The 25,230-nt window shown below is 41.3% G+C and overlaps 3 protein-coding genes across 3 annotated transcripts in view; 2 read left to right on the top strand and 1 right to left on the bottom strand.

The window, feature by feature from the left end:
- Positions 1-3,177, top strand: part of MYO7B (myosin VIIB) — a 45,648-nt gene extending 42,471 nt beyond the window's left edge. The window contains exons 45-49 of the mRNA XM_010152023.1: positions 8-193; positions 607-723; positions 1,408-1,491; positions 2,209-2,328; positions 3,094-3,177. Coding sequence (XP_010150325.1) covers positions 8-193; positions 607-723; positions 1,408-1,491; positions 2,209-2,328; positions 3,094-3,177 — 591 coding nt within the window. The remainder of the gene's footprint in view (positions 1-7; positions 194-606; positions 724-1,407; positions 1,492-2,208; positions 2,329-3,093) is intronic.
- A 5,567-nt stretch (positions 3,178-8,744) lies between these two features.
- Positions 8,745-25,230, bottom strand: part of LIMS2 (LIM and senescent cell antigen-like domains 2) — a 23,288-nt gene continuing 6,802 nt past the window's right edge. Inside the window, exons 2-10 of the mRNA XM_010152022.1 lie at positions 24,258-24,417; positions 23,383-23,449; positions 22,951-23,071; positions 13,609-13,758; positions 12,406-12,556; positions 11,187-11,279; positions 10,257-10,305; positions 10,001-10,076; positions 8,745-9,173 (exon numbers count right to left, since the gene is read on the bottom strand). Coding sequence (XP_010150324.1) covers positions 9,026-9,173; positions 10,001-10,076; positions 10,257-10,305; positions 11,187-11,279; positions 12,406-12,556; positions 13,609-13,758; positions 22,951-23,071; positions 23,383-23,449; positions 24,258-24,417 — 1,015 coding nt within the window. The 3' untranslated portion in view covers positions 8,745-9,025. The remainder of the gene's footprint in view (positions 9,174-10,000; positions 10,077-10,256; positions 10,306-11,186; positions 11,280-12,405; positions 12,557-13,608; positions 13,759-22,950; positions 23,072-23,382; positions 23,450-24,257; positions 24,418-25,230) is intronic.
- On the top strand, positions 19,950-20,984 carry GPR17 (G protein-coupled receptor 17). The gene has a single exon (XM_010152020.1). It carries the CDS (start codon positions 19,950-19,952, stop codon positions 20,982-20,984), a length of 1,035 nt encoding a protein of 344 aa, XP_010150322.1.

Below are 25,230 nucleotides of genomic sequence, written 5' to 3'. Positions count from 1 at the left end.
CTTCCAGGAGCTGCCAAAGTACCTCAGAGGCTACCACAAGTGTTCCAAGGATGAAGCTGTCCAGCTGGCAGGGCTGATTTATAAAGTGCGCTTCAACAATGATCGCACACAGCTGGCAACCATCCCAAAAATCCTGAAGGAGCTGGTGCCAGACAATCTGCTCCGAGCAATCTCACCAGATGAGTGGAAGAAGGTAAGAACATCAGCTTCCACTAATCATACTCCTTCCACAGAGCTTTATGATAGAAGACAGACATCGAGCCACACTACGTTTTTGATCTGACACTCTCTGAAAGCAGAAAATGTGATACAGGTCTGTGGGCATTCTGAATTGTTTCATCCCATATTGCCCCTCTGCCCTGATATCCATTCCCTTGGGCTCCTGGGCTTCCTTCACCCAGCTCATTGGTAAGGAACACTGGGGTGGTTCTGGCTCCACCCTGCCCCGGGGCATGGTAGGCTATTTTCATTTTCAGACTCTTCTGTTACTGTGGGCAAAAAGACTGATCTTGGGGATGATCTGATGCTGTCTTTAGTGCTAATGCTGGACACTGGAAACCTGCCTGTTTCCAACTGAATACGCGTTGTATTCTTTTTTCTAAACAGAGCATTATTGCAGCATATAGTAAACACGAAGGAAAAACTGTGGATGAGGCCAAGATTGCCTTCTTGAAAATGGTATACCGGTGGCCAACATTTGGATCAGCCTTCTTTGAGGTGAAGGTAGGTTTTGAGACCTGGATGAAGGGCTTTGGTAGTAGACCACCACTGGGGAAAATGGACTGACTGTAATTCCGTATCTGTGTAAGAGAGATTACATGATAAAGCTGAATTCTCATCATCCATTGAGGAAAACCTGAAAGTGAGGGGTTCTTTATCCACTCTGAACTATGCCTGTTATTTACTAGCTATGATGTTGCTCCAGTTGTAATACCTAATACTACAACCTTGCAGTAGATACTTAATTGTCCTGGCATTGTTCTCCACAACAAAATGCTGCCAGATCTTGTATCTCTGGAGGCTCTGCCCTCAGAACAGGACTGTACTAATCCTCTCATTCTGCAGTGGATAACTCCAGGACGATTACTACTTGCTACCTTTAATTTCTCCTCGCTAGGCTCTTAGCTGGTTTGCAACCAACCATTAAGCCTACTACCAGATAGCCTAGGAAATAACGAAAACAATTCTGCTTTTATGTAGCAGCTGCTTAAGTCATCAATAGATGGCAAAAAAAGTCAACCTTAGCAACAGTTACACAATACTGAAGAGCTTTATGTTTCAGTTTTTATTTGGTAAAGAGAACAAGCAGCACTGGACACTCTGAAGGGTCACTATGAATCTGATATGGATCATTTAGATCATCATTTCTTCACTTTCTGCTTATTTTGCTCTGCTACCTGTTTATAGCAAACCTCGGAGCCAAATTTCCCAGAGATTGTGCTGATTGCAATCAACAAGCAAGGAGTCTCACTGATACACCACAAGACAAAGGTAACAGTTGCTTCTCAAGGGTCTGTCTAAGGAAGGATTTAACTGACCATTCCAACTTAGGGACAGCACCAGGACCTTCTCCCTGAATAGTAGGAGAGGATAGAGTCCCTCTATTAATTTTGTGTGAAACTGAACAAAATGCTATTGCCTCAAGTCACTTCTCTGCAGTTTCTATACTGGAAAGGAAACAGTGTAGAGCATCTCTGAAAAAAAGCAGTAATCATGATGGACCTGGGCAAAGTGGGAAGATCGGGCATACACATGGATGGACAGTGCACTAGGGAACATGCTTCAGAAAAAGGCTTTGCAGGAAACCCAAGCTGTCTAAAAGGTCAGGTCGAATGACAGTGTTTACCAGCTCTCTAACCCAGTCTGATCTTACCAAGTCCCCAGGCAAAAGCATTTATGAGTATCACTATTTGCTTTTCTTGAGAAAACAAATACCCAGGGAGTTTTAGATGATTGTAAATGTAACGGCAGTTTGCTAAGGCGAAGATCAACATATAATGAAAGGAAGTCTTATTAGAGTGATTAAGACTCACCTGCTTGGTGAAAATACAATTTACCACTAATCTGGATTCATGCCCTACCTTGATCCACTGTGTTTATAAATAAAGTGGGAAAGAAAAAGAATGCTCTGGCTCTACAGGTTTTCTTACGCAACAGCCCATTTTCCTTTGAGAAATGTTCTTTAGTTCAGTTTGTTTCCCATTACAGGATATTTTAACAGTCTACCCCTTCAACAAAATCTCCAATTGGAGCAGTGGGAGCACATACTTTCACATGACAATAGGGAACCTGGTACGAGGAAGCCGGATCTTATGTGAAACATCTCTGGTAAGAAGAGTTTTGTCAACTTAAACACAAGAAACTCCTAATTTTTCCTTTACATCCAGAATTGCTACAAAACAATGGTGCCAAAACATATGTTAAGACCAATGCAGATAAAAAAAGCACTCGCTGGTATGTTGATAAAATTGTGGTTTAGAACTGGTTCAGTGCTATATAATGCCATCTGATGCAAAGACAAGATAAGCCAGAGACAAGAAAAAATTATAATTTCCCAAATTCTTCCCATACATCAAAATTCTATCTATCTGAGGCAATAAGAAAAGACTGCACTTAGCCACAAAAATACGTAAGAGGCTTTTTGTCTTGCGTGGTTTGATCCATCTATGCACTAACGCCATCCTTGTAAGATTTTACACTTTTCAGTGAATGGTATCACCTTTTTAAGAATTGGTTTCAGATTGTCCACAAACTCAGACAAGCATCACTGTATCGATATTTAAAGGTAAACGCGTAAGGATAACATAAAAACATTTAAGGGCTAACTTGTCTCACAGAAAAGCTTGGATTCCCAAGTACAAGATGTCAATCTATAGAATGCATGAATGGCAAGGAGACTGTAAAGCTATGCTCCGTGAAGTTTTGTACATCTGTGAAGGGAAGAGCAGAGGGAGGAGGAACAGATAAATAATTTACTGAAGAGTGATTGCTGTTGGAAGAAAAAATGTCCATGCAGGGAAGAACCTAAGAAGAAGATAAAGTTACTTTTGTTTGTGGAGCTCTTTGAGACTTAAGAATTTTCTTTCCTGGCAGGGTTACAAAATGGATGACCTGCTAACATCCTATGTACGCCTGCTAATGAATGCTGTAAACAAGCAGAAGAACCTCCCAGCCTGAGAGTGGAAATAGAACCCATGACTTATATCTGTGCCAAAATACCTGTAGTTTCATCTCCCAGAAGGAATGCCATTTAAAAAAATATTAATCTTGATGATCAGTCTTCTGATCACACACTGAACGAACTGTGTAAAAGAAATACTACAAGAGGTGAAATATCACCACAAGTGAGCGTGTGCTCTCAAATATCTGTAACACTTGTCTGTCTCAGATGTAGTATCAGAATTCCATGCAGATTTTGGATTTAGAGAAAGTTTAGCTGTATTTTAATGTTATATGGGGGTGGCGGGGGGGGAAGGAACCCTAATACAAGAGCCTCTTCTGATGCTCTAAATCTCTTCCATTCTTAAAGAGAGACAAACATTAACAATTGTCTTCCTCTTGGAAATAAAGTGTCCCCTTGTTGTACATGCTCTTACCAGATGCATAAACTCCTTGAGTCTTTGCTAACAAAGGTAATCTTATTTTTTTCCTCCAATTGGAAATTTTAGGACGGAGAAATGCCTTAGGATAAGTGGAAACCTTGAAAGGCAAGATGCTGGTTTTCATCCTTTTATCCCTAGGTTACGTGCTGCAAGTCACAGTACACTATGACAGCCAGTTACCAGCAGAATATAACTGTCATTCCTGCATGCTGCTGTTAGCTGGCTGCCCCTGGTTTACCACTGCCTTCTTTAAATTAAATAGTTTTCTTTCTTCCACATTTTTAATGCACTTGGAAACTAACAACTGCTTTCTACTACAGTTCCTAGTAAGCATAAACAAACTCTGAAATCAGACTGGATTTTGGGTCCATTACTTTTACTCAGTTCCTCTTATTTCAAGTTATAGATGTGCTATTCAGTACAAATCAGAATCAGACAACTCAGTCTAACAGACTGCTGTTGAAAAGAGACTTTTCTGCTCTTTAAAAATGCCCTCAGCTTGCAGTTATGCAGACATTCGTTCATGAGACAAGAATAATTCCTGATCTTTTCTATTTCCTGTTTAGCAGGCACTTTGATTGGTAAAATTCGATTTAGCACTTGTTCATCTCTCAGACCTTTGTAAATTTGGTCCTGTAGGAACCAGAGTGTGCCCAGAGTGCAAAAAGCATATATGCACCATGGTGGTAGTCAGCCTAGATGCTTACCCCATCAGAGAACAAGTACTCCTTCCTCAGTGATGAGCCCTTCCTCGCTCACAGTGAAACATGGATATGTCTTAAAGCATTTACACAAAGTTCCTTGGGACACGATCTGGCAGTGCTGGAAAAGCAGCTCTGCTAGATCTCCCAGATTTGCCAATGTATGCACAATGGTTCTCTTGTTCCCTCAGATGAGCATGTGTGAAATTCAAAGGCTAATGGGAGTCTTGTACATGGGTGGCAGGGAAGAGCCCCACTATCTTTGTGCATCTCAGCGAGTGCCACACTTGTCAGAGTTAGTTGACCCTTTTGCATGCAATTAGATCTTCCTACTGTAATGTCCATTGCTGGCAATGGGAACGTTTGAGACTAAAGACTCGGAGTAGTTTTGTCATCCTATGTCTGATCTAAGACAGAAGCATTTAATACTTCACTTGTACAAAAAGAAATTTTGCAGCCAAACGGTATTGTTTCTGGTTTTTAAATAAACACTGCAGAAAATCAACTCCAATGTCTTTTTTTAACAAGAGAAGCGAATATTCATTCTAGATCCATGCAGCCTACACCTACCAAACATCCACTACGGCCTGTAAATTATCATAGCAACCCATCTACTTGTCATATACACAACACAATTTCTACAGCACAGCCTCTAAAAAGACGATAACCTTTTCTGCACATCCTCATCAACCAACACAGCACCACAGAAGCACAGATCCAAAACGTGAATTCACCACCACAGTGCACCACATTTGCACAATCCCCACAGCCCGAGAGTGTGTAACGCTCTCTGGCTCAGCACTGCAACTGTGATTTTTCTTTTTTTACTGTACAACATACAACTTTTTGACATTTGGGTTTTGTGTGAAGTTTTAAAATGTATCACAGTTAACTTTATTACAGGAACATCAAAAGGTACAGTATTACAACATTTGAATCCACAATCACAAGTTTCGGTTAGACAGCACAAACAATGTGATAAAATGAAAGCTCCACACGGTGCAGAATCCACACTGCTCATCAAGGCAAGTAGCTGCTAATTCTTTTACTCAGTCCATGCCATCCTCAGCACTTAACAGTGCTTTACAGACTAGTACAACCGCATTTATTACGTCTGTCTGCAATCTATTCCTTCACCATCCAACCACGTTTTTAAAAAGCATCAGTCACATCATCTAATACAAACCATGTGACATCTAGAAACTCTCTGTACAGAAGGTTGAACAACATCTGCCTACATTGCACAGACTGCTGTAGAAATAAAGACCAGAATGCAAACACTAGAGAGCAGAGTAGGCTGCCATAAAGAAATATTGTAAGCGATTAACATACCCTTTGAATGCAAACAAGCTTCACATACTGTGGTTTCTAAAAGCAAAACCATTTTCAAGTGTACTCAGTGAATATTAGTGATTTTAATTCAGTATGTATAGATATGAATGTAAACTATAAATGTATATAATGAGACAACAGCTTTTAGTAAGTGTAGATTTCTGAGCCAAGTTCAACCTTGATCTGAATCTATACTCTCCAGTGGTGTGATACCTCAGATGACTTTGGCCAGCATGTCTATTTACAGCAATGGAAAGAAGCATGCAGCTCATTTCTGACTGAGACCCTGACTTCATTTATAAAAACAAAACCGAAACCCAACCTGTCAGCCTACCAACACACTAAGGGAGAATTCATACATCTGCATTATATTTTCCTTCATTTTTAAAAAGTGGACTAAAGGAATAGAGGAAGATGCATTTATTTAAACTATTTATAGTTATTTCTCCTACTCCTTCAACTCCACTGTCCCACAAAGGGTATGACAGTACTACTCACTACTGTAACTCTGCACATTGCAGACTCTGGGCAGCAGGAGTATAGGAAAAATGATTGTGAAAAATTAATAACTTAAGAGTTACTCAGAGAACATCAGCCTCCACTAATATACCGATCAGGGATTATGATGATTTTTTCCCCTCACTAATTTTGGGAAATGCTCTGAAGATAAGGAGATAATCCAAATCCTAGAGAACTGAAGAGCTTATCAAAGAGAATGACATCAACTGTCCTTGCAAAATGGAAGCTGACTACGTTACTGAATTTCTAACACGAGACGAAGTGGTATCACGCATTAAATCTCTACTTGCAGTACAAAAGTAATTCCATTCACCTCTACATACGTGCATTTTCCATTGCTGAACTTGAGAGTGGCCACTGAAAGAATATTGCCTATTGCCTGCCAGTTACATAGTCTTCCCATATTCACCAGTAGCTCTGCGGCTGTGTGTTCCTACACCATCTTCCCAGAATCCTGAATGTACACAGCTGCTCAGATTTAGCATTAGACATGGCCTGTGAGTCAGATTATAGGAACAGACCTGAATGCTTTAAGCTAAGAAGAATCTGCATAACATACTGAACTGCACCTAGATCAGTAATTCTTGTGTCTTATGCAGTGAAAAAAATGCCAAGGAATAGGCTTACAAGGCCACTCTTTGCAGTGGCCATATACTACTGCACCAAAAGACATGCTGCTCTTTGTGCCCTTATCTAGAAGACCATTTAAAGGCTGGTGAGGTAACAGCGACTAACCATGTGTCCTCCTAAAGCCGTGACAAAAGCAGGTATTATTACTGTAACATACAGTGTGTATTGGTCAGAAGAGGATGGAAGAGTTCTACAGTTAAAACTAGGCCTATCCCCCCATCAGTGTTACAGTGGATGCAGTATACCCCAGTTAAACATTTATGGTAACTAACAGCAGCAAAAAGCAAAGCAGCTGAAGGAAAGTGACTTAGCAAAGCCACTGCCTATGACATGGTGTTGTACGTGGGACTGCACACAGTTAACCAGGATTTCCCACCACTGCTGTGGTATCAGTGGGGCAGTTCCATGGGTAGAAGCTACAGCAAGCCTGTTAACAGCTATCAATAGCGATGTAGCTATTGTCTTGTCTAGATCTATTCTGAGCAGAGTGGGATGTCAGTGAGGACAATTTTAAGGTAGATTATTGCCCCAATCCAGTTGCTGCTCACACACACAAGAAGTGAGGAAGCTTTAACTTCTTGCTAGCTAATTCACCTGGGGCTGCAGGGTGGTGCCTAGGCCCAGCTGTTGTGTTCATCTGAACTACTAAACTAGCCACTTTTGGAATTTAACTCATTCAAGAGACAGCAGTCCTCCAGTGCCTTCCATCCCGTCAACCTCATAAAAGGGCAGGCACAGTCTCCAGCTATTCATGGAGCAGGATTTTGAGGCTGCTTAGCTTGGTTCAGCACAAGAAACTATGGAGGGAACCTCCAGAGGTCTCAGAAGCTTACTATGATTATACAACACATGGGTGGACTCAGGAACAGCACTGCTGATGGCTCACCCCTAAAGAAATATCGAGAAACGTACTGGTTCCAAACCAGTACATTTCTCAGCACCTTGGGTTGTTCTAGAAGAGACAGTAGGACCAGTGAAACTTCACTAGTGAAAGGCAAAACTACAGAGCAGAACTACATATTTAAGTTGTACAGATTCATGTCTGAGGTCCCCTCTTTAAGTATACACAGGTCTTAAAAAGAAATGTGATGGGAAACTCTCATTTGGGTGAAAATTTTAAACAAAATATTATCTTTTTTTTCTGCACAAGTACACGTTTGCTATAAACTGTAAATATTAGACACCCCTTCATGTAATTGGGTTTTCTGCAATGTGACCAACAAGCATATTTATCTTTCAAATAAAGTGAGAACAATGGGAAAACTAAAGCGCTTAAATTGGTACCACATTATCAATCTGATTTCATCACGTAAAAGAATAACCATGGCTAAAGCCACATGGCCTCAAAAAATGTCAGCTATGCCAGTGGTAGGATATGTTTTGTGTTGACCATTACAAGTTCTAGTACCCATGTAGTAGCAGAGAACAAACTGAGAAAATTATAGTGTCAGTTTCTAACTAAATCTGTTGTTTCCCATAGCCACCTCCTCCTTAAGGAAAGCCCAACTATTTTGAAGAGGCTGACATGGCCTTGACAACTGAAAGGTCCTTAGTACTGAACAGGGAAGCAGCAAAGCAAACTTCTTCAGCTGTCTTAACACCGGACCTAAGCCAGACAAGCAAGCAGTACAGATGAGATGCAATAACTATTGGTTCCTGGGCTTTTTCAGTAAACTGCAAACCAGAAGGACTGTACAGAATCTGCATGTGCTCAGTAGAAATCTGGAGAAAGACCAGAACATCTTGCTTATAGCAAAGAGTGACAGCTTTCAGAATATCTGCCTACATATTAAAAAAACTAAAAATGTCTTCACCTAGGGTAAGAAAAGAAATCTTTAGACTTTAACTGAAACAGAGCAAATTGCACATTTCTTCCACTCCTACACTCAATCACTGTTTCCATATTCATTAGACTATAGAGGAATGGAAAGAGAACTACAGTTAAATTAAGGAAGGAAGACTGTGTACAATTCCACAAAGGTAGAATAAGTCATTATTAGCCAATTAATAGCCAGCCTGTAAACTGCTCAGGCAGAAATCACATTCCTCCTTCTGCCAGTGTTAATACACAACTGCTTGAGAAAAGGGGTAGTCAAGATGCAAGCTACATTTCCAGAAGCAGGGGAAGGTACTACTTATCTTTGGTTTCACTTGTTCTTAGTAATTGCCTCTGTGATCAAAAGCTGCTGTGAGCAGCAGCTAATGACTGTAAGAGTGCAGTCAGCAGACTGACAGACCTGTTTAAGCAGAGTTTAAGTCCAGAGCTTTGGGGTGTGCCTTCTTGGATGCCAGCTCTGACAACTTCTTCAGGCGTTTCTTCAGCTCCAGCGGGAACTTCTCATAGCACTTCTTGCATACAGGCTTCATGTCAAACTCCACAAACTTATTCCTTTAACACAAAGAAGAGCAAGCTATTAAAATGGTATTTGCAAATTATATACTTCACTACATCAAGTCTCCGTGCATTTACCTAAATGCTGTGTTTTGTGTTCTATTGTACATATAAAACAACTCGCTTCCTCATCTGGTCATGTAAGTATGACCAGAGAGATCGAATTCTCATCAGGGAACAAGGGCCTTTAGTATTGCTAGTTAAATAAACAGCAAGATTTTGCAGTATGTTTATAGGTAACAGTCTAAAACAATAATGTTGTTATCATGGAATGGAAGTGTCACTCCAAAGGTTCTCTTTGCGACGAATTAGAGCTCCTTCATGTACCAGGCCAGTGGGGCAAATGCAGCATAGTAGGATAAGAGTTTGAACCTGAGAAAGGAAAAATGTGGGATTCCTTTGGTTTTGGTCCCTCTTCTACATATTTGAGGTAACTAACAATATTTTCTTTCAAAATAATCTAAACAATTGCAAATACTGTCATGGAGGGGAGCATCCAGACTAAGGAGATGTGGAGGCTGCAGGTATTTCAGGATGGGCAGTTACTTGAAGTTTAGAGCTTTCACTCTGTACTGCTGAATGAGTTCTCCTCTTACCCAACATTCTTACATCATAGATTAATAAGGGAAAATCAGTTAGAGAGGATGCCAAGTCTCAGCTACCTTCTAGTTCGGAAAACAGTGGAATTATAAACACCTGCTCCCACAGAGAAATGGTGTATTTATTGCCCCTCAGAGAGGCACTGGCTCATGGCTCCCCCACGCTGATACCCTGCCTTAGGGGGCAAATGTCTCATGTGGTCCAAAATACAAACACTGACTTACTTCAGCGTAAGCTTGATGTTGCAGGTGGAGCAGGAGAAGCAATTCACACACCAGGCCTTGTTAAGAGCTGATACCACTGCAAAAGCACAAAATAAGAGGAAACTGCCAGATTATCTGAATTTGGATTTGTATCCAAATTCAAATGAGGCCAGATGTGACAAGAAACACTGGTGCCTTGAAACTGTGGGACTGCAACAGCTGCACTAACAAAGGGAACAAGGACAGCAACCCAAAACAAGGAGAGAACAAATCTTACCATCTCCCTCTATCACGTGGCTGCAGTTGTAGCAGACATCTCCAAAGAGCTGCACAGCAAAAGAAATAAGAACAGGAACTCATGTTACCGACTACTCAGGCTCCCCAAATTACACAGCTGGTGTGAACATTAAATCCTAACAATCAAAGAATTCCCAGATATTGCAGTAGTCCCAGATTTATCAATTTAACTCTTCTGAATAATTTCTCATACACTTGCCAAACAGTCTATGTTCCTCTGAATCTTATACCACTAAATACTACAAAACCTTTTTTGTTGATGCCTCACACTCCACCACTGTTAGAGGATCTCAAAATCCTGTACACATGGCAATTTGGAGAAAAGAGGATTGGTAGAATATGATGCTTACTATAGACAAACATCTCCTGATGCTTAGCTACATACATAAAAATAAAACCTACAGCTACTTTCAAAACAGTCACACTGATCTTTTATAAGAGAATAATTTATCTGACAAAAGAAAAAAAGAAATTTATCTGACAAACTCACAGATGTTCAGCAAAATCATACAGAAAAAATAGGTTTTAATTGCTTTTGAAACATCATTTTCTCATGCTTTAGACAGCACAACATTTATCTTAGGCCCACAGAAGCAAGCAATTATCAAAGAAGTGCACACAAATAGTTTTGGAGTAGAATTACAGGGATTTTAGTCAGTGTTTTTTTCTGTCAATGGCACAAATAAAAATCAACATCCCCAAGACATTTCTATGCTGTTCTCAGCATCACTTTTCTCATCTACCATGAAAAACTATTTCTTCTGTTAAAATTGCACTAATTTCTTTCTTAATATTGCAAAGCCTCTACAAATTCAGATTACGCAAAATATGCATAGCTTTGCGTATGCAAAATGCAAAAAAGCATTTGCCAGTCAAAGCAAACACCTACAGTACAGATGGCAGAATTTACCTGGTTATAGTGAGTTTCACAATAAGCCAGTCCTTTCTTCTCATAGTGTCGGTGCCCCAAGAATGGCTTCTCACATTTGGCACAAACAAAATGCTGTAAAAGAAACAAAAGACATTCAGTGGCATGCAAAGAGATTTTTCCATCACAAGCAAAAACTTCCATGGCTGCAAATCATGGCTTAATACAAGACGCTTCATCATAGACTGGTTTGGGTTGGAAGGAATCTTAAAGATCATCCAGTTCCAACCCCCTGCCATGGGCAGGGACACCTTCCACTAGACCAGGTTGCTCAAAGCCTCATCCAGCCTGGCCTTGAACACTTCCAGGGATGAGGCATCCATAGCTTCTCTGGGCAACCTGTTCCAGTGCCTCACCACCCTCCCCAGTAAGAACTTTTTCCTGGTATCTAATCTAAATCTACCTGCTTTCAGTTTGAAACTGTTACCTCTCAATGCTTTAATGAAACTCAGACAGGAAAATCTTTATGGAAGTATAATAAAAGAGGAAAATATTTATTCTACTATAGTAATTAAGGGTTGTATTAAAGATAGGTAGAAGACCTGCTGAAAGGGCGATCATCTTGTGGCTATAGTGACAGACTTGTGGACTATTATCTTGATTGTTTCACAGAAGAGAAACCAACATAAAACATGGTTGGTATGAATGCACTTCAAATGACCAGTATTATCTCTCTCAGTTCAATCAAGCCCTAGGAGGCTTAAATCACTAAAAACATAAATCACTAAAAAGCTTTGGAGCAAGCTGTGACAACTCAGCTGAAAGTTACAGAAACAATGAGCTTAAAAGTCTTAAAAAGCAAGAATTGCACTTGGCTCTGCCTACAGTGCAAATTCTAACACCGTTATGAACCTGTTAACTGGGGATGAAGAGGATATATCCAAGTGCTTCATAGTAAATATGTACATTTCTTAGTAAGTAAATGCTGTCCAGTGAACCACATTCTGCAAGAATCTTTACAATGAGGCTCAAGCATTTTAAAATTAAGGTTATTACTGTTGTGAAAGCATAATTTTCAGCTATCCTGGTGTCCCTGCTGTGTTGATTCACTACATAGGTGAAGACAACCTGAAATACAAACAATAGGATTTTGTCTGAATTCATGTATTACAGATCATGTACATCTCTGTAGCTTCCAACTAGCACTAGTCTGCTTCCAAAATGGCTCCTGAAGGAAGTTCCGGATTCAGAGAGGCCTCACCTCAACGTGCCACTGCTTTCCCAGAGCATTGACCACTCGTCCCTCAATGGGCCTGCGGCAGGCTCCACAGATGGGGATTCCCATCTTGTCGTGGCAGGGCAAGCAATACAGTTCTCCCTTCAGTTCCCGGGCCTCAGCAGTCAGCTCCTTCCTGAAAACAGAAACAAGTTGTGCTGGTTTTAGTTGGGATGGAGTTGGGATGGAGTTAACTTTCCTCACAGGAGCTAGTATGAGGCTACATTTTGGATTCGTGCTGAGAATATCGATAACATACTAACGTTTTCAGTTGTTGCTAAGTAATGTTTATACCAAGCCAAGGACTTTTTCAGTTTCTGACACCTCACCTGTGTTCCCAGCTTCTCCTCTACAAGAAGTAAGAGCACCAAGTGAAGCTCTTTAATGCCCGAGCTGAAGTTTTGGAAGACTAAACTTGAAAGTTAACATACTCTGGCAACACTGATGCTACAAATGCAGAGTCATTAGATTAAGCTAGTGAAATTCAGTTACTGTCAAGCCATTTTTGTAAAATAGCTTTCTCAGTTTACCAGGCAAGAGAACGTACATGGAATATCGTGTCTTCGTGCTAGATACTCTGGCAGAAATATAAGGTGCACTGACAGGGAACAAAGCAGTGTCGTACAAAGACTCGAGCTATGTTTGACTGGGATAGCTCAGGTACAAGGACCATCCCAGTAGTGCTCAGCACTGAGCCATTTACTTGATCCTTCAGCACTATTACCCATTCCAGGGCAGCACCATGCTCCAATTATACTGCCTTCATGGTAAGTCATTCAGGTCAGACAGCTATCAGCATGGCAATGGACTGTGCCAGAAGACTGACATCTTTTTTTATATCCAAGAATGCAAAGTGCAACTATTTTGAATAGCCTGTCAACAGCTGTCTTCGGACAGCGCTGTTACTGCAAACTGCACACAGCCTTTAGGTAAGTTTGTACCAAGGAACTATTTTCATTTTCAGTATAAAATAGTGTCACTCACGTTTAGGATAAAAGAACAATGAATAGCAAAATAAAACTCAAGTTCCTGTAGGCTTTCCAAATTTCTCTGAACTCCTCCTCACACAATTTCTGTCTGTTCAACAGTGTGAAGGCAGCAAAGTTGAGGCCTCGGAAAGGACTGCACTGCGGACTGTACTGCTTGTCTCTCTCCTTTTCTGTCAGAGTTTAGAATATGAGAACATACCCACAGTGGGTGCAGTTGAAGTGATCCGGGTGATAGGAATCATTCCGAAACATCAGAGGCTGTTCGTCAATGATCAGGTGGCATTTCTGACAGATGTACTTTCCCAGTCCCTTAGCTTTTTCCCGGTTATGGCACGGCCTGCACAGATGCCTAGTTAAACCAAGTAAAGAAAAGAAAATATTTATAAATTCTTTCTTCTAAAACTGTGTGAGGTGCATGCTGTAGGATGTACTTTATGTAACGGAATAAGTGTCTTCCAAGGTCAGTCTAAAGGTAATTCAGTTTTGTATCCTGTCTTTCACACTAGTTACACAGAGGAGCATGTGGATAGAACAGTCACAGAGTTGTATTTCTTAGAATACTCCTCCAACGTTCACTGTTTTATATCCCATCAGGGATGTCACCCTGTCATTCTTCTAGGTAACCTTTCCAGTTCTTCTAGATCCTTTCTGAGAGGTGAGCAAGGAAAGGTGGCAACATCCCCTCTCTCTTACTAACTATGGGATCCAGCTGTAACAGAGGCATTACAGCACTGGGAAGGAGTCGAGGAGAGAGAATAAAAAATATTAAACCAAAGCACATTGCTGGAATGCCTTTACCATGGCTGGATTCCTTAGTCCTCAACAGCTAGGACAAACAAGAGCCCACTGAATACTAGCTCTTCTTCCTACAAATTCCTTTTAATCCTAAGTGAAAGAAAACAGAGAATTATGCAATTTTGCAATTCTTTTTGGTAAATGTAACGTGTTCCTAACACATGTTCCAGAACATATTACAAGTACAGTCCTGAACAGGTAGATACTCCAAATTTCTGCTCGAAAAGCCTAGGTAAAGCCCTAGCAAACTTCTGTAAAGGCTGTTGGAAGCCACCAGTTTTACCCCAATATTTAGGAGCTCTGAGGAGAAGTTGTTCAGTTTGCTTGTCTATTACCTAGCCCTCTAGCTGCAATGCTGCAGGCTGGGAAGAATTTATGATAGAAAGAAAATGACAGAGGAATGACTTCTGTAGGTTTCTTTGTCACAAAACAGACAAGCCTGTTTAATTCCTTTCACTACATCACTATGTGAAACACTGGCTGAGATTTACAGGTCATTCGCAACAGACACCAGAGAAAAGGAAAAGTTCAAATGGAAAGGGTAGATTTATGGCTGAAGTAGTGGGTTCTTTGCAGGGCCCCTTCCAAAATTCTGCTGTAATGAATCACTTTACCCTTAGATCTGTAAAATGGGGATAAGAATACAACACAGATGTTGTTGTGAGACCTCAAACATTTATGACCCTCAGCTGGCAGGCGCCTGTCTAAGTGCTAAGTATCATTATTATTCTCTCCAAATCTGAGTCCTCCCGTCAGCAAGTGTCTCTCTCCAGGACTGGAACTACTGTCTGCCCAGACGGAGTCCAGAAAAAGCAGACAGCACCCCATTATAAGGAAACATGCAGCTGTGCTCATCTCAGCATAAAGGCATCAATTTTATTCAGCACTGTCAAATGCAGAGTAATTATACGGGGCAGGACATAGGGACCCTGAAGCAAGTGTCTTGAAAGAGACCCCTCTCATGCAGCTGAATAAGATGCCTTCAGCCATTTGCACTGATAAACTATTATCAACCCCTCCCCACTCACAAATCCTCTCTGCCATCCCATAGACCCTCCTCTATTGCAAGCAAAGGGAAGTGTTGGACACACTAAGCTGTTACCATAGCAGCCGCCCCTCTCCCTCTTCCCTTCTCCCTCTCCCCCTCCCCACTCCCACCATTATGGAATTATCCCATTCTGAAATGTCCTGTTGTGTCTATTAATACCAGAGTTCCCCCAAACAATGCTTCTCTCCACCCTCCTGAAATAACCATGGGACTCCAAGAAGTCTGTGTTCACGGCTGGGAGTTCAGTAGCAGCCCTTAGTAACCACCATGAACACTGGAATATTCATACAGTGTGTTCATATCTATAACAGCAGCAGCAACCCCAGTGCCAAGAGCTCAGCTGGGATGAAGACTGCTCTTCAGTGCTGGGGTGTCCTCTCCCCTGCTCTGTTGTATGCCTGAGCTGATAATGCACTATCAGAGCTAGAAGGACACTATATAGAGGGGCTTCCCTCTCCACCCTCAGCAACTCTGAAACTGTGTGCTCTTTTTGGATCATCTTAGTTTTCACCGTTGCTGCTTCTATTTGGCTTGCTGTCATCAGAAGGAATTCCTTGAGATTTTCCCCAAAAGGACCCTCTCATAGGACTGCACAGTAAAGAGGTAAGAGACAAACTTCTGTTAGCAGAATAATGAAGGAGCTTTCCTAATGGCATTAGTTTAGCTGGTGTCAGTAAGGTGGAAAGATACCCATGCAGAGGCGGGTGAATATAGTAGGAAATGTTTGAAATTAAGAACATGGAGCATTTTTTTGAACTTCAAAGAATAATTTCCTCACTCTACATCACTCCTCCAAAACACAAAAGTTTTCAAACTTCTGCACCTAACATACAGCCATTTGTGCCAGGAAAAATGACAGTTGTATGGTATGTTCAGTGCTCTCTGACACTGCTTTAATGCTCACAAGAAAAAAGTATTTCAGCTGAAGGGTGTGAGGCTCAGCAGGGAGTGGTTTTCAGGAGAGTAATTTCAGTCAGAAGTGGACCATTTCTGAAGATGAGTACTTTCAGTGAAAGACAGGAGACGCTCCCATTTGAACAAGACACTACAACCATAATCAAAACCCCACAAAGTAGCATAATCCCAAAGAATAAACTGCTCTAGCTGAGAGCAAGAACAGGAATTTCTGATATCTACTACAAACCCTAACATATAGTTCAAATTTACCTTCAGTGGGCATTACAACAAAAGGTAGCCAGGTAACTAACTTATAATGAGCTAAATATTTCTTATGCTTATTAGTTGTTTCATTAATGATAGATAGAACATCTGCTGAAAGAGTAATCAGGTTGTGTCTGTACTGACAACCCTGTGGATTGTTGTCTTGTTTGTTTCTGAGCAGAAGAGAACAGGGCACAAAATCCAGTCAGTGTGCATGCATTTCTAATGAGCAGAGACATCCCCATTACAGCTCAACGGTGGGAGGCCTGAGATAATGGCTCATTCCAGAACAGTGCACTGTTTAGCAATAAATAAATCACTAAATATTCACACAACACTAGGAGTGCAATCCAGGTGGAAATTACTGGTCAATGAGCCAGGCTCCTAAAGTAGTTTTCTGTCTGTGGAGTCAAAGTCTCTTGCATCACACAGCTTACCATAAACTACACATTCCAGGTCATTTGGGAAGGTTTCTAGTTTGCTCTTAGTATTCATACATACTAGTACAACAAGATTTCTAGGACTTTGAGTGGGTTTTCTGTAAGCATAACATACAAAAACCAAAGAAAAAACCTAAAAATTAAACACTTTCCTTTTAAATTGATTAGATAAAACCAGGCGAAATGGAAGTGGAACTGTAAATAACAGCAAAGGGCTTTCCCAACTGTCTACACAACACACTGTCAAGGAACTATTACCTTTGTAAAGTTGTAGCATTTTGTAGAAAGCATATCAGTTCTAAAAATAAGCTCAACAATGAATTCTAGTGACAGGTCATCTCTTTTCCTAACCTACTCAAGTGCTACACCACAATTTTCACGTCAACAAACAGAATTGTAAAAAAATCTGATTAAAATTTCCTTCTAATTTAAAACCTAAGCAAAATTAGAATGACGCATACTTCTGATTTCTGGCCAGGTAATGAAAAACACCTGTCTTCACCTTGCTCTAAAAAGCCAATTAGATAATAGCTGACATACCAGGCTTCTAGACAGCTCTGACATTCCCCTTTCTACTCCACCCCACAGTATTTTGCAGTGAAAGCATATCCAGATAGAAATCAACGGCACACTCAACGCTGCCATCAGTGAGGACAAAACTCGACTTTTAAGTCTTGGCTATTCCAAGTCTGGCACTGACACTCAGCTGAATCTGAATCACAAAGATCCTCCTTAGTAAATCAGCTCTAATAGAATCAGTTCAATATATCATGCTGCTAAACCCCTAGTATTCCACTTGTAAACAGGGAAAAAGTCTGTTTACTGCATCTCTTCCTGAACAGAGACAACCCTGTCTGTTCCATCAGACAACCCTTGCTTCTGCCTTTTCAGCTGATACAAGCCACATTTACTGCTTTCTCAGGTGGTGACACAAGCATGTACACAGAAATGCTTAGCCATCAGACCCCCCGATCACTGACAGGTGATCACCTGATTACATTTTTTGCAGATGGAAAGCATATTTAAACAAAGTGCCCGACACAAAAAAAGGGTACATAGCCAGAACATCAAGCGCTAGGTACCACTGTAAATTAACAGCCAGTAAAAAGGCATGGCCTCAGCGTGTTTCTCCTTTGGTATGCAAGAGAATCAAAAATACTTGCAGGTTTTACTTTGTAAGGGACAAATAAACACTAGAAACAAAAATTGCCAGCTCCTCTGCAAATCCAGGAAATTCATATTGAAAACTGCAACAGGGAGTTTTCTTGTTGTACAGGAAAGCAAGATGTCACATGTATTTTTTATAGATAAAATATCCCTTGGAAAAAGAGGGATGTACATTCTTCCTTGCACACGCACTTCTAGTAATTCCAAGTTAATAATTTATTGCCATCTCCAGGACTACAAAGAAGCATGCAGCCAGCGGTACCCATACACTCAAACCTAGCCTTTTTTGTGCCATAAACATGCAAGGTATCCAGGCAATGCATGGAGTGAGAAGGCCCCTCTGTGGCCACAGGAAGAAATTTCAGTTTCTGAATTGTATTCAGTCTCCCTTCTGCTGACTTTTGTCTCTTCAACTGTGAACAAAACAGAAGTGGTCCAGCATAATAATCTCTAGCCGTTGGAGCTTTCTGTCCACCTGAAAGTGACAGCAGCCAAACAAAACCAATTTTGTTTCCATTTTCCAATATACTGGTCTGCTCTTAATCCCATTTCAGTTTTTTGATTAGCCACCAGTATTTTTAGATATCCAAATAATCAGTTATGTTGGGAAGCTGGATGCATTGTGTAAAGCCTTGAATCAACTGTCTAATGATGTAAGATTTCAGCATATAGCCTAGCTTCTACCTGAGATTAAAGGTTTTGTCTAAAAATGTCAACAACCATCTTAAAATTTTATTCTTAGTAGAAGAAAATGGATATATTTAAAGATGTATTGAAAATTATGGAGAAATGGTCAATCAGTACCAAATGCAATGGTGAGCACGATGGAGGTACTGCTGCACATACACTAACACCCCTAAGGAATCCAAGAAACAGGGACAATGCTGGAAACTCAGACTGCCTGCATTCCCCTATCACCTATGGCCACAGATGAGAAAAGTATAAAAAGCCACGGGCAGGTGTCCAGAAAATCTCATCACTTCTTGTTGCTGCTGTTCAGGACCCTGCAGACGACAGACAGACTGGCAGACCTAAGCTCAGTTTTACTAAGCTGCTACATGGAAAAGGCCCTGGATAAGCTACAGTGGAGAGTTCAGGCTTTTGAGGGAAGAAGAGAGAGTGTTATGCTGGGAGAATTAGAAAGCTGAAGGGAAGTATGACACTTCAACAAGTAACCAACAGCATGGGGATTACTAATTATCTTTTCTGAGTCAATTCAGTGCCTTTTGCTGTTCAAATGAGATGCTGCTACCCATCTGAAAAGTTGGATGAAATGTAGTGTTAGAACTAGATGCATGTGCCTTTAGACTAAAATAATTCTCAAAGATTTACAGGAACCCTGTGTTTTTTTTAATAACAGCAATATCTGACCTGTCTTCCACCTCTTCTAGGAACAAGACATATTCTAAGCTCTGCCACCTTACAACAGGTAACCACGCTCAGAACAGCTGACTCGTTAGGAACTCTTCAGTCCTGAATCAGGCTTTCAAATTAAACATAGCAATTACTTTCCAGCCAGACATACAGAAACCACTTCCAGTGTTCCATTAACCAGACACATAAGCATGTCACCACTCTGTTAATGAACTGATTTCAGCAAAGGTTAGAGACAAGCTCATAACCAGCTAGCTGGCTTTTTAGCGTGGTTCCTTCAACAGAAATTAACGATCTGGAAAATCCAGCTGAGCAGGAGGTATATAGAATTTAAATATAAGGGTTTAAACTCAGACTGACCTGTATTAAATACCAATACTAGCTAACAGGAGACATGACTGATTTCCATGTGTGGTTCTCTGGGTGGGTTTTGGGTGTTTGTTTTTCCTTTTTTTCCCCCCCCCCCCCCAAAACCAGGCTCTTTTGTAATATACTGTCTAAATCTTTCAGGTTTTTGAAGCTTTTTTTTTTTTTTTCCCAAAACCGTGGTGAAAAATGAATGGCCCAGCAAACCCCTCAAGCCTACTCTTCCACTGCTCAAATCAATCAAATTTCTCTTTGGAAACGTCAGAGCAATGTGGCAAAGAGACACACCTGGAGAACATCCTTTTTGCTGCCTTCTACTTCCTGGACTTCATCCTGGCTTTTGTTGGCAATGCCCTGGCTCTTTGGCTCTTCATCCGGGACCAAAAGTCAGGCACACCTGCCAACATTTTCCTGATGCATCTTGCTGTGGCTGACCTGTCCTTTGTGCTGGTACTTCCCACACGGCTGGTGTACCATTTTTCTGGTAACCACTGGCCATTTGGTGAGATCCCATGCAGACTCACTGGCTTCCTTTTTTACCTCAACATGTATGCCAGTATCTACTTCCTCATGTGTATCAGCATCGACCGTTTCCTAGCCATCGTGCACCCTGTGAAGTCCATCAAGCTCCGCAGGTCCCTTTACGCCCATCTGGCGTGTGCCTTCCTATGGGTTATAGTTGGGGTTGCAATGGCACCTCTGCTGCTCAGCGTGCAGACGGTCGAGATGAAAAACACAACAATCTGCCTGCAGCTCTACAGAGAAAAGGCATCACGTCATGCCCTTGTGTCCTTAGCAGTGGCATTCACCTTCCCATTTGTTACTACAGTGACATGCTACTTATTAATCATCCGAAGCCTGAAGAGTGGGAACAGAGTTGAGAAACACCTGAAGGAAAAAGCTATCAAAATGATCATCATGGTCTTGATGATCTTTCTGATATGCTTTGTACCTTATCATGTCAATCGCTACATCTATATTCTCCACTACAATGGGACCAAAACTTCCTGCGAAACACAGCGTATTCTCGCCCTCAGTAACCGCATCACTTCCTGCCTCACGAGTCTAAATGGTGCCTTTGACCCAGTCATGTATTTTTTTGTAGCTGAGAAATTCCGCGAGGCTTTGTGCAACCTGTTTTGTGTTAAAAAGACTGTAATGTTGCCTCAAACGTACGAGGGTAAGACAAATGAAAGCTCACTAAGTGCTAAATCTGAACTGTGAACATGTATCTTACCACTGCTCCAACTCAAGAACGCTATATTCCACCAAAATCAGCTGAGGGTGCAAATATGCAGTGGGACAGCCCACCCAGAGCCAAACTCATCCTGAGGAGGGGAAGTTCTGTTGTTTTTATGGGACTGCAATTAGCAAGAACCCCTCTGATAAGAGATCACATGTTCTTGTCTTACTGAAACTGCAAACAGAAGTGCAGTTCTACTGATCTCCAAGATGTGAAACTGAGGGCTGATCACTTGGGAATAGGGAAGGGAGCAAAGAGGCTACTAAACGGACATTTAAAGCCCAACCCAACCTTAATTCCCAAAGCATTCAGTAACTACTCTTCCTCTGCACAATGAATACAGCCTACTTCAAAATTTTATATTGTGCCAGCAGCAGAGATCCACTCCTCAGACAGACCTGACTGATGAAAAGTCAGCATGCTTGCACATCTGGTTCAAGTCTCCAAATTCAAAGCGTTTATACATAGTAGACAGAAAATTGGTATGAAATGGTGGCGAGAAAAAAAAAAAAAAGACCAAAACACTGCGGTGCACCCAACCTGGACTGGAATTACGACAATTTTTTTTACTTCTTTCCATCATTCAGAGCTGGAGATGTATCACAACAGCCCATTCTAACAAGCTTAGATACCAAAAGAAAATCAATTAAGCCCAACTTCAAAAACTAAGGCGCAGAAGTTGCATGCAGGATGGAAGAGAAGAGGCAATTGAGAGGAATCCCTGCTGGACGGGGTACAGACATATAACCTTTCGCTCCCTTCTTCACCATTTAGTTAGTGAGACTATAAGCTCTAGAAAACTACTAGGCTTTGCTCAAGGCATATGAAAGCCTGCAGTTAACTATGAATTGTGCAACACTATCTGCTAACTGTTTGATTGTTTTATTTTTTATCACGGTATGTTTTGTACAAGTTCTCTTTCATGTTTTTATGTCTTATTTCTTAATTAAATGCATTAACCAAACCTTAGGACCATTTATATATTTCTGTACATAAAATGAATGATTTCCGAAGACCGGGGATTCACATGCTGAACAGGCTTTGCTGTAATCCTCCTGACCTTTTGCTGTATCTTGATTTCCTGCTCAGCAGCTTACTTGATAAATAGCCTGCCCAGGATCACAAAATCCATTTTTCTCACTTCCTATTCAGCCTCTTGCATGAAATCTCCTTCTTTTCCAGAACTCACAGAATCATAGACTGGTTTGGGGTGGAAGGGACCTCAAAGATCATCCAGTTCCAACCCCCCTGCCATGGGCAGGGACACCTTCCACTAGATCAGGCTGCTCCAAGCCTCATCCAGCCTGGCCTTGAACACTTCCAGGGATGGGGCATCCACAGCTTCTCTGGGCAACCTGTTCCAGTGCCTCCCCACCCTCTCTGTGAAGAACTTCTGCCTGATATCTAATCTAAACCTCCCCACTTGCAATTTAAACCCGTTCCCCCTTGTCCTGTCACTACAGGCCCTTGTAAAAAGTCCCCCTCAGCTTCCTTGTAGCCCTTTCAGGTACTGGAAGGTACTATAAGGTCTCCCCAGAGCCTTCTCCTCTCCAGGCTGAACAAGCCCAACTCTCTCAGCCTTTCATCACAAGAGAGGTGCTCCAGCCCTCTGAGCATCTTCATGGTCTCCTCTGGACTCGCTCCAACTGGTCTATATCCTTCTTATGTTGGGGGTCCCAGAGCTGGATGCAGTATTCCAGGTGGGGTCTCACCAGAGCAGAGCAGAGGGGGAGAATCCCCTCCCTCGACCTGCTGGCCACAATTCTGCTGATACAGCCCAGGATACCCTTGGCTTTCCATTTTCTCATGTCCTGACAGGCTATTCCTTAAAGCTTCTTCTGTACCTTTGCAAACTTTACCTCTCACTGCACAACTGACCGCTCTCAAATCTCACTACTGTATCAGTAACATATTGATAAAACTGTCAGAGCTCCTGCTCGATCTTACCTGCCAGCGTTCTTCACAAAACCCAGGTCAGCAAGTGCTACATCACAGAGCTCACAGCGGAAACATTCTGGGTGCCAGTTATTGTTCATTGCCTTGATGACACGCCCAATAATGAACTCACCTGCAAAAGGAAAGCAGCACCTTGAGAAGCATGCAGGAAACAGTCTTATCAAGGGTCTACTGCTCTTCATAATCCTACCATTTTAATTCCACAATAAATATTACAGTCTAACTTGGAAAACAACCCAGTTATTCCCACAACCAGGACACCCCAAACCACTGCTGGTATCATGCTTTGTTTCCCTCCAGAGCTCCTGCGCCTTAAAACGTCCTCAACAATCCCAGCCCGGGGGTGGATGCCACTGCGATGGTGGGAGGTTTGCACGGCCCTGTAACTGTTACCCCATGGTGTTAACATGTACCACATCTTACCACATTCCCCACAGCAAGGAGCAAACAGCATCTGAAAGTCATGCTCACAGTACTTCCGACCTTCAAACTGTGAACAAAACAAGAGAGAAGGAGCCCTCATGAATAACAGAACTACTCTTACATCTTGATAATTCAGCATGACTTTTCCATTGAAATGGCCAATTAGTCAAGATCATCAAATTTGTCAGTTCTAGCCCCCCACACCTGTTTTTAAACTGAGGATTTTTCTTAAAGAAATATCCAGGTATGGCTCAACTTCCTGGTGTATTTGAATAGCAATGCTGTTATGAGGCAGTAAAAATCATGAAATATCCAAATCCCTTTTCCTGCAGTTGGCTTTAATTTCATTTTTGCTTTAGTTTTTTCTTGCTCATGTAATTTAGAACTATGCCCCCTATATGAGGCTAAAACTCACAGCAAATTAAGAACGCAGCATGTTTAAAATAACATTTTATTCAAAATACATGCTTGCACATATTCTGTAAAAATATTTCAAGCTCATTTTTAAATGGGTTTGCAACTTCAGTTGCTCAACTGGAAAAAGTTTGGTACAAAATGTCCAGAAATTAAGTCAAAATTCACTTACGTATAATGAAATATTAAGAAACAATTTCTATTTTCTGTTTGAAATGCCTCTTGCCCAAAGAGCAAGCACACAGCTTTTGTTGCTACTGATGTATAAGAAGGAGCATGTGAGAAGGAAAAAACAGAAATTAAGTTGGAAGCACCTCAAAAAAATAGCAACAAAAGTTTAGGGCTAAGAAATTAAACATACAAGAAAGATGGACGTTCGTATTTCTGACAGAATTTTAACTTAATTCCTTGCATTTTAATGGTGCTATTTCTCTTCTCTTACGCACAGTATGAGGCCTCACCTCATAAAAAAGTCCATCTGGGAACTGACGGAAACACTGGGCGCAGACAAAGCAGTTTTCATGATAGAGCTCTCCATTGCTGTTCACAATCCTCTCTGCAGGATCAAATCGAGTCTGGCAGCGTTCACATACTGCATTTGCGAGAGCATCAGACATATTACTGGAATAAAGGCAAGAGGAAGAACATGAGCAATGACACATCCAATTACATGAGTATAATCATATCATCGACGTTTCCCCAAAATCTGTGAACACAACGTTTCCACGGCCTTCAACTGTATTTTACATGAAAAAAAAAAAAAAAAGACCAATGAGTCAATTCAGCACTGACATCAGTTAGAAATAATGCTCTTTTAACTCACACATACCAGAATGAGCTCATGTAGCACACTTACCTACTGCACACTTTTGGCTGCTTCACCAGTTTTTCGCCCCATTATGTCATCCAGTTAATAGCTCATACCAAATATCCACAATTTTAAATAAACCAGTAATAATAAATAAAATAAACACAACAATCCTGACTTCTTGGGATTTCTGGTCTCAGGATATGCACCTCCAAGGATTTTCTGATGTGTAATAAGCACTGAAAACCCACTGTAGACTCCTCCCCCGTACGGGACATTTCCCCCACTACCCAGCAGCTTATGTGCACAAGTTTCATTGGAAAATATTTGCATACAATGCCTGTGTCTTCCTGAGAAGTTGGTTGAAACTGTCAAAGTTTTAAAAAGGTAGGGGAAGAGAGAAGTCTCTCTGGCCGACTTGGAAAATACATCAGCTTCCTTTCCTCAAAGTGAGGCTAAACATGCCACAGCCACACTCACAAATCGTGTAAAGGACGTTTCGTCTATCCCCCCTAAAATGCATAACGACCCTAAACTTTTTCACAAAATTTTCACGCACTGAGAGCAACTAGAACAAGAGGCAGCAGAGCAGGCAGCAGGGCAGGCAGCAGCCTCACACCCCTGAG

This window comes from Eurypyga helias, unplaced genomic scaffold, assembly GCF_000690775.1.
Source record: "Eurypyga helias isolate BGI_N326 unplaced genomic scaffold, ASM69077v1 scaffold33325, whole genome shotgun sequence".
Classification (NCBI taxonomy): domain Eukaryota; kingdom Metazoa; phylum Chordata; class Aves; order Eurypygiformes; family Eurypygidae; genus Eurypyga; species Eurypyga helias.
This window is presented reverse-complemented; position numbering and strand designations above follow the sequence as displayed.